This window comes from Etheostoma cragini, chromosome 14 (assembly GCF_013103735.1).
Source record: "Etheostoma cragini isolate CJK2018 chromosome 14, CSU_Ecrag_1.0, whole genome shotgun sequence".
Classification (NCBI taxonomy): Eukaryota; Metazoa; Chordata; class Actinopteri; order Perciformes; family Percidae; genus Etheostoma; species Etheostoma cragini.
The window spans coordinates 10,560,451-10,569,941 of NC_048420.1; the positions used below are offsets into that span (position 1 = coordinate 10,560,451).

The 9,491-nt window shown below is 38.1% G+C and overlaps 1 protein-coding gene across 1 annotated transcript; it reads left to right on the top strand.

Annotated features, from left to right (window-relative positions):
- The first annotated feature begins 1,686 nt into the window (after positions 1–1,686).
- Positions 1,687–4,614, top strand: fam221a (family with sequence similarity 221 member A). Its single transcript, XM_034892827.1, has 6 exons — positions 1,687–1,946; positions 2,212–2,385; positions 2,510–2,700; positions 2,802–2,875; positions 3,039–3,171; positions 4,426–4,614. The coding sequence occupies exons 1-6, from the start codon at positions 1,882–1,884 to the stop codon at positions 4,536–4,538; spliced, it is 750 nt and encodes a 249-aa protein (XP_034748718.1). The 5' UTR covers positions 1,687–1,881; the 3' UTR covers positions 4,539–4,614.
- The last annotated feature ends 4,877 nt before the right edge of the window (positions 4,615–9,491 follow it).

The window sequence follows — 9,491 nt, forward strand, 5'->3', positions numbered from 1 at the left end:
CAATGTCTTGACTCTATTTTCTATTCATTTCACAATGTATGGTGGTGAATAAGTGTGACTTTTCAGGAAAACACAAAACTGTTTGGGTGACCCCAAACTTTTGAACGGTAGTGTATATAAACAGTATGTGTGTGCAATAATTAATTGATGTGCTCACTGATTTGTATATGTGTGTGTGTGGCGTGATTTGAAATTGTATTGTCTGTTATCTATCTATCCATTTAGATAGATAGATAGCATCCTAGGTCACACAGGGGCAAATAGCTGTCAATGCATTTGAATTACTACCTGATGTACCCTTCTGCTACACCTTCATCCCACTTTTGAAAACATTTAAAGACCAGCTCCACTAGACCAAGATCTGTGTGCAGCAACAACTTCTAAGTCCCAGGAGCAGCATACACAGAATCCTTTCTTTTGCATTTCAAGATGGATGTTGAGGACATAGAGATAGAGTAAGTCTTGTGAATATGTCCCAAGAGTGGAGGAGCCTCCGGCATTTTTCAGTTGGATAATTGTACACAGATATAAAGGAAGCATGAATTACAGTGGCTTGAATAAGTTTACACGCCCTTGCTAAAGTTGATTAATAAGAGGAATAAAAAAAACATCTTTTCGAAATTGATCTTAATGCTTTACTTCTAACACTTTAGGAAAATCCAATCTTTTAGCGACACCAATAAAGTTCCATTGGCCTTTGGAATTAAAATAGCCTCCACCCCCCCCACATCATCAGATACACTTCACCATACCTAGAGATTGGCATGGTTTTATTTAATTTAGCTTAATAGCTGGTTTGATTTGCATCGACAGATGATCTTCTGGAAAGTTTCCCATGCCAATCTCTAAGTGTGGTAAAGGGTATGTGATGTATGCGTGGGATATTCCAAAGGCCAAGGGAACTTTATCAAGATGCATAGTATCCTGGATCCATTAAATAACTGGCCTTTAATAATATTAGTATATCTGTCTCTATGGGAATTTAACATAGGGGGGTATGTATGTTTATGCCCCCTGTATTTTAAGGAAGAATATTCATTTATTTATGATACATTATTCATTCACAAAGAAATCTGGTGGCCTTAAAAGGTTGGATTTTCCAAATTTCTTGAATTAAGGCATTAAGATCAATTTCCAAAAGATGTTTTTTATTTTTAAGCAACTGTAGCATGGGGTTTAAACCTATTCTAGCCACTGTCAATAAGACAAGGCCTGTGATCAAGTTTCCTAAATGACAAAGCCGGCCAACCAGCACACAGGGAGCAATGGTGACTTAGAGCCTGATAGTTGAAATAAACTTTTGTGCTCCATGGTATCTAAGGAGTGAAGCCATCAATAAGATGCATACACAGTGTATGTTAAAACATCTCCATAATCTCCTGAGCTACTGTCATACGGATCAAAGTACGGAGTGTGGCTGGGTAGCTGGAGAGATACCAAGTGCCCTTGAGCATGACACCGTTTTAAGACCTTTCTGTTTTCCAAGAACGGCTAGCACTAAACCAACCAGAGTCCCTTTACAAAACGTACAGACTTACATTAGGTCACAAAGAATTGAATGCTATACCTTACTAATAGTAGAGATTGGTACTGGCTCATGCATTAAAACGCCAAGACAGAGAAGATGTGGAACTACTTTTTGCATGTGACTGGTAATACACACTCCTGTACAGTTGGTGGCGGTATTATACAAAAGTAGCAATCTGCCCAAAAAGAAGAAGAAACTTTATCTTTCTCTGGAAGAGACCCGCTTGCGGTTCAGTTTGTGGTCGTTACAAACATTTCCATGGCAACTACTGTGGTAAACAGTAGCATTAGTTAACTAGCTTGCTAGTTGTTTTTCTGTCGAAGACAAAAAGCCCACAACCATCAGTTTTGGCAATGGAGACAATATGTCTCGATAAATCGGCTTTAGAAGCAGTGGATGACTACTGGGAGTACAAAAGGTTTGTCTCAACATTAGACGATATTTAACTCTTAACGCTAACTCTGACTTAAGATAATCTCCTGTTTTTTTTTTTCAAACATTTAAACACTTGTGATCAAGCTACCATGTGAAAACTAACAATGCTAACATGAGAAGGGATGTAACGTCAACAGCTCAAGTATCATACAAATGCTAAAAGAAATACAATAAACTTTTGTTGTGGGCAGGTTAGCTCGGTACTTGTTCAAGCCAACAAGATTCTTAGCTGTTTTAATTTTTTTAAGGATTGTGGGTGATGATGATGGAGGAAAACTGTTCACTCCAGAGGAATATGAGGAGTACAAGAGGAAGGTTCTCCCTCAACGAGTGAAAAACAGGCTGTACGTCAGCTTTGGGGTTGCAGGAGGTATCGAGTGCAAACTCATTGGTCCTGAGACACAGTGCTTCTGTACACATAGGTAGCTAGCACATTACTCAATAACACATGAAATCAGACATGCTGCTCCCCTGCACGCCCACACACACATCTATTATACAGCAATACATAAATAAATGCATTTGGGAGTAATATATTTTATCCAGGTACAAGCAACATAAGACCGACTTTGAAGTGGTTCCCTCTGAACGACCCCTGACCCTACCATGCCAGGTCCGAGGATGTCATTGTTCTGCCTACCAGTATGTTCCCCGGATGGGGGCAACCCCTGTCCGCTGTGGGTGTAAACACTATCCTCAGGATCACAGTGAAGCTACTGGCAACTTGTGTAAAAAGTGTGCGTCTGAAATCACTACATTTAAAGACAACAGTCAATTCATTCTAGCACAAATGTTTAAGCTGATTTTCCACATGCTTGTTTTCTAATCCCTTTTTCAGGCAGGTCCTGTTCTGGGTTCAAGAGTCCATACATCTGTGGGTGTGGCCAGCCTAGCTCTTCCCATCAGACCCTGGTGAGTAGAGTCAAACCTCAAAAGTAGGACCTTGGTGTAAAAAAAAAAAGAAAAGCAAACAAACAGGCAAGTGCTGGACATAGATTTGTATTATAGATATATTTACATAAAGTTACACACTTGGAACTGAATTTGAACTCAAATCAAATTATTGTCTTTGCAGGTTGAGACAAAACTAGAAAGGGAGGCCCGTGGTCGGCCCATAGGCAGGGATGTTCCTTATGCTGCTATGGGGGGGCTCACAGGTTTCAGCTCCTTGTTGGATGGTTACCTTAATTTGGAAGCCAGCAGCTCAGGTACGCACCAGATATGTAGCCCTTATGTGACGATCTAATCTGCAATGGAAAGCTGCAGCAGAGGGGCTAAGCTATCATGTGAGAGAGGCTCAATTCTATTCCTTATAGGGTGAGTCTGGAAAATTCCATGCATTTTTAGCCATGTGGGGCAACAACAGCCCCAGCAAGTACAAATACAAGCCATTTTTCAACTTTGACATTTTTTGATTCACAGAGTCAGTGTTTTAGGGATTCAACCGATGTGGGATGTGTGTGTGCATTGCACTAAAGGCGAAGCAAGTTCTTTTAAGAGGCATGTGAGGGCAGCAAAGAGCAGCACAGCATCAGTGTTGAACAACCAAGTTTGCATAGAAAGGATTTGTTCAGATCAAAAGTGTATAGTGGAGCCATTAGATTTCATTAACACAACAATTTGTCAGCCAGACTACATTTGTAGTAGAGCTCTTCTGGATGCAAACAATTTCATAGTGTTGCAAGATTAATTGAGGTTTACTTCTTTTAGAACACATCGTTAGCTTGTGGGATGATCGCAAATTGGTGCTTAACTGACATACACAGTTTACATGGAAGGAGAACATTTAGTTATAATTTGACAGTGGAATCAATGGAGTTTGTGAATTATATAAGACCCAGGCCTGTGCAATTAATCACATTTGGATCTTGATCTCGACTTTGGCTACTTATGACAAAACAGTATAATTGGGAAAAGAAAATAATTTGCACATTACATTTAGCAAGTAAACCCTTATTTTCTTGTGTCTCTAAATGGAAATTCAAAAAGTTGAACAGGAAAAGATTTGTTTTACTATTTTTTTTAAAGTTTAGTAAAAGCAACATATTTGTAAAACTCAATTATTAAGATAAGTATGTTTTAACATACTTATAAGTAAGTATAATTTCACTTCTTCTGAAAACTGTGGAAATGTAGTTAATTATGTGTGATTTGATATGCTTTTGACTGATTACTCCACTATTCATAGCCACCATAACTTCCAATATAACGTTATCACTCAGCATATGGTTTTATCCTTAGTTGGGAATAAGAAGTTTGAGTTTATTTGTGATTTATTAAAGTTATGTTCATCACTGACTGCAGATATTGTAAATGCATTGTATAAAATATAAGACTTTACTTTTAACAATGTTAACACATTAGATCCAGGTATATATAATTCACATTTTCTTTTTATTATTTCAGTGAAAAAAGAGCAGTAAACATATGATGTTCATAATCTCTGCCGTATGTTTTTTCAGATCAAGACAGAGAAGATGGCTGCCAGCAGAGATGCCCGGCATCAAGGATCAAAGAAACGTCTACTAAAGCGTCTAGCTCTATTCACTGTAAGAGAGCGACCAAAAACCAGTGAAATGCAACCATTTTCTCAGAGTCCATCTGTCAAACCATCCATTAAATACCGGACAACATTGACATCGTACATATCTTCTGATCTGTCACATGTATTTCTTTTTACAAGTGTCAGATTTTGATTGTTTCACAGCTAAACTATTTTCTAATTCAGTGAAGTGTCTGTCTTTTGTCAGTGTCGTGACTTACAGGAGAATAACCAACTGTCAGTAACAGTAGCGATTAAATCCCTCCTCACAACTAAACAATTAACTGACAACACAGCGATCTAATGTGGGAGCATTACTATGATGATGAAGTTTGACACAGTCGTTTGTTAAATTTTAAGACACATCCCAGTCTGAGACAGCATGAATACATTTGAATATTTAAAATAGTCCCTCAGCACAGTTAGGAGATCTTATTTGTGTTTTTTTGTGTGTTCTGGCTGCCACGTGAGCTGTAGAAATACCATGTGTAGAACTCACACATGTATCTGTGTGATAAAAAGAAAATAGGTTTTGAAATTAAGCATATCAAATCCAAACTTTCAGAAAAAGTTCTTTTAAACTTTTGAGTTATCAGGGTAAATATATTGAATTACTAGGTCAAAGGCAGTTTAACATGTAGTCATCTCTACTTTTTCATTCTTCACAAACATATTTGATACCATAACTAACCCATACGTTTATTCATTACTTTTTTTTTTAGCCTTGCATTTCCTTTTTTGATACTGGCTCCATAAACCGGTCAGTTTACACATCTGAGGTTTTTATGATTGATGTTCTCTTATTGAAAGAAGGCCGCCCACTCACCATGTCACCAAAATAACACCAGAAACATGGAGCTACGTGTTCAGTGATGAGCAGCGTTTTTAATTTGCAGATAGATGTACTGTCTCCGACTGATTAATCCCATTCCTCACGGCAGATCAGCAATGATGAGAGCTGATTTAATCCACGCTCTGAATGGAGATTGAAGGAGGGCATGTTTTCTCCATTGGCAGCCCACTTTCTAACGTCTTAAACTGAGAAAAAAAATGAATTTGGTTCTCAATGAGAATTTACTCCCACTCAAATGTTTACACCTTGAAGACGGCAAGTCAAACTGGATCAGCATCTCCATCGGTGTTGGCCAGTGCATCTCAAGTCTGCTGTATCATAATGTAAATATTACCTGAGGGAACTTGGTGTGTGTGTGTGTGTGTGCGCGCGTGGGTGTGTTAGTGAGCTGAACAGGTGGTCTCGAGGGAAAGGAAGTAGGGCTACATCTGAAGGGTAGCATGGATGCACCTGGGTCTCTGCATGCAGCCGGGGGGCTGGAGAGGTAGTAAATGGGATCCCATCTGAAAGCTGACACTTCAGATTCAGCGTGTATGTGCAATGACCATGGTATCAAGTTGCCACAAGATGAAGTATGTACACACACATTTACAGCACATACACACTTTAAACCCATCATGTTCCCCCTTTGCAATGCAGAAGAGTTTTGTCAACTCCTAGAATCAAGCATCCTTTAAGAAAAAAACACTTGACCTGTTTGTTTTCTTTAGGAGAAAACCCCCAATTAATTGAAGAGGTAAAGGCCTGACATTAGTCTGGCACAATTACAATGAGGGGAAATTGTCTCACCCATAGCAACCCTGTTCAGGAGGCTACAGGTAATTAACTTTGACCAGTGGTTGAAGGGAATGACAACTACACTTCCCTTATCCCCATGGAAACCACGTCCAGCTTGACTGACAGATCCGACACTGCAAATCAGGTCGCAAGCACAGATGATTAAATTGGCAATTACTGTGCAAGGAAACACTTAATTACCCCAGTGACAGTTACGGTAAGCATGCACAGACAGGAGAACACACTCCTTAATTTCCCCACAGACAGAGAGAGGTAGCAAAAACTCAGGTGCACATAAGAGACAACAGACTGACAGTGACAAATCACTTGAAACCTGGAGCCAGAAACTTCCTTTTACAGAGGGAAAATACATTGACACAGCTTGGCATAGAATTTCTGAAATGCAAAACATGATTGGTCATCTGACCCTTTGCTTTTATTCCCACGTAGTGATAACGAACACCCAACTCCACTGTTCGGATGCATCAAGAAGCGGTTTTTTTTCTCAGGAAAACCCTTTGGCTCTACCTGCCCTGCACCAAACAGCAGGCACTAGAGGTTTGCAGCTAGCTAGTGGACAGAGTGAAGAATTTAGCTGTTAAAGAGGCAGATCATTTCCTCAGGAACAGGTGGTGGAGACCTAAAACAGAGCTAAAAGCGGAAGAATGGCTGGACCCTCAGGCAGACACAAGCACTAATCTCACGCTGTCTACTTGATTTGTAAAGAGCACAGTTTGCTAGTACTGCAATATCAACTGTATAAGGTGATGTTCCCCAAGTGGCCAAAATGTTATCTGTTAAGCTATTGTAGGTAAAAACAGTTAAGACATAAGAACATATCTGAATGACTCAAAGGTCACATACTGTTTTAAGGCATCTAATTTACAATACTATATTAACAGAACACTTGGATAAACCCATGGATAAATCACACAAGCGTGATTTATCCATTGGGAACACAATATAATTTCCAAATGTGAGGAAAAATTTGTTTTTATTTTAATAACTATTGTTCACATATGATAATACTTTATATGGACATCCATTGATTTACTTCAGGTCTACTCTACTGTCATTTTTTTGTGGTAGCCAAACTTTGAATCAGATTTTCACAGTTTCAGAATATTTTTTCCCTACATGTACTTATTATCAGGAGGATCAGCCTGTTTTCTATTTAGGACAGATTTTACTTGAACAGAACACAGCTTGTTCTGTTTCCAAGAAGAACAAAAAAACCCATCACAATCTCCTAAAAGCGCCGCACATTTCTATGTATTACTTTGACACGTTGGACACATTGGTGTTTGTGTTTGTGTGTGTGTGTGTATGTGTATGTGTGTGTTGCCTCTCTTTTGTAGTAGAAACAGTGGGAAATTGACAGTGCAGCGACTTCATAGAGGCTCTTCAATCCCCTCCGATGGAGAGTGAGTCGTGAGAAATAGATTTGCTTTTTGAAAAAGCACAGTAATAACAAACAGAATGGTATGTTGCATAACTGGGTTAAATCAATAGTAATGTTTGACTAACAAAAGTGTGTTTAAACACATGCACACACCCACTCAATTAATGGATTGACTTTGACCAGAAACATAGAGTATTCACCAGTGGCATACTGTATGTTTGACAGAGGGGAATTAGTGCTAATATTAATTGTATGTATAGAGCAGAGTTTTCTGCGCCACTTAGCAATAAAGCACTTGTAAAGGATCTATAAGTTTTCATATAATAAAAGGACCAAGTCAATAACAAAGGGTTGTATTTCATGGTATAGTAAACCCTGCTGTTACACATCAAGTTATTATTATGCGTTTTAGAAGAGGGGGAAACAATTCACAACACAATTTATGTGTACTTCATTTGAGAGCAGCCACAAAAGACAAAACAACCAATACCACCAATCAGATGGATCTCTTAATTACCAGTAAAGACTGAAATTGGTCTCAAGTTTATCAATTTGACATTAGTTGGAATCCAGCTACATTTTAAAAATGACTTCAAAATACTAGAACGGGTTATCAATGAAATCGTCACATGACCGTAAAAAACTCCCTCACTGAAGAATTCAGATACAACATAGTAACTTTAGGGGTGCAATCAGGTAGGTTTTGTTATAGTTGGACAGAGACAGGCTAGTTGTTTCCGCTTTTCCAGTCTTGATGCTAAGCTAAGCTGAGCGGCTGCTGGCTGTAGCTTTACATTTAGCCGACAGACATGAGAGTGGTATTGATTTTTTTATTACAATCTTGGCAAGGAAGTGACTAAGATTTGATCCAAAACTATTCTTAAATTAAAGCTCTTTAAACTTTGTGCCTTGGCTATTATGTCAGGCCCAAAGACTGATGGTCATAAATCTCGATTATGGTTTATAATATGCTTCTTGTCTCAAGTCTCAGCTTAATTTTGACCTGGGCTTGATTTAAAAGATCTTAAACACCATACTATTCTGATAAGTAAAGCAATTAGACATCGCTTATGAATTGAACACTATAAAGCTATTCCTAATTACAATACTGCACTTGTTATTAAAATGTCCCTGTAGTTGCTGCTTAAGTGTAGGAGTGTAGTGTGCTCCTTGTGAATTCTGTGTCCTTGTGTGTAACTGTTTGTGCTCACAGTAATTCAGCATTATGTACTTGAATAATCACATTAAATCCAGTGTTGGGCAAGTTACTTCCTATTACTAGGTATTGTTATTTTTGAGTAATTAGTCATATTACAATATCACTGTCTCTAAATTGCAATGCGTTACAATACTTTTGCATTACTTTTGAGTTACTTTTCCCCAAATAACACTGAATGTTTGACTTGGCAGCTAATGTGTGAATTTCACTACCGGATCAATAAAGTCTCCTCTTTATCCACTTTAATACATCATAGATTATTCATAATATTTGGCAAAATGTACATGAATATGCGGAGTAAAGCTATACAAATAGGTAACTAAAATGTACAAAAGGCCATTATGAGAAAATGAAAATAGGCCTACTCAATTAAAACTGCCTCACAGATGTACTGAAGTCTGGCATTGTTATAAAATGTTTGTAAAGCACCTGAATAAGAAATTCATGTTGTTTAGTTTAAAACTAAGGCAGTCTAAAGAAAATTGTCAATTATAGTGTGGTTAAAATTCACTATTTACATTATTTCCAGTACTTGATTTACAAAGGATATGTGAAAAGGTACATAGGCTGACCTTATTTGTTTAACAGGAAATTAGGTTTACTGCGAACCGTCACCGGAAGTGCTTCAACAAGAAATACTACTCACGGCTTTTTCTGGGAAAAAATGTTTCGCGATGTTGGTGAATTCTTAAAAAAACCAAACAGCCTACTAAATGTTGCATTAAAATGCGTTGT

Bases quoted from the DNA above. Each gene is read 5' to 3' on its own strand.
- fam221a (XM_034892827.1), top strand. From the start codon at position 1,882: ATGGAGACAATATGTCTCGATAAATCGGCTTTAGAAGCAGTGGATGAC. The intron at 2,876-3,038 runs GTGAGTAGAGTC...TTGTCTTTGCAG, and splicing joins GCTCTTCCCATCAGACCCTG to GTTGAGACAAAACTAGAAAG. The intron at 3,172-4,425 runs GTACGCACCAGA...ATGTTTTTTCAG, and splicing joins TTTGGAAGCCAGCAGCTCAG to ATCAAGACAGAGAAGATGGC.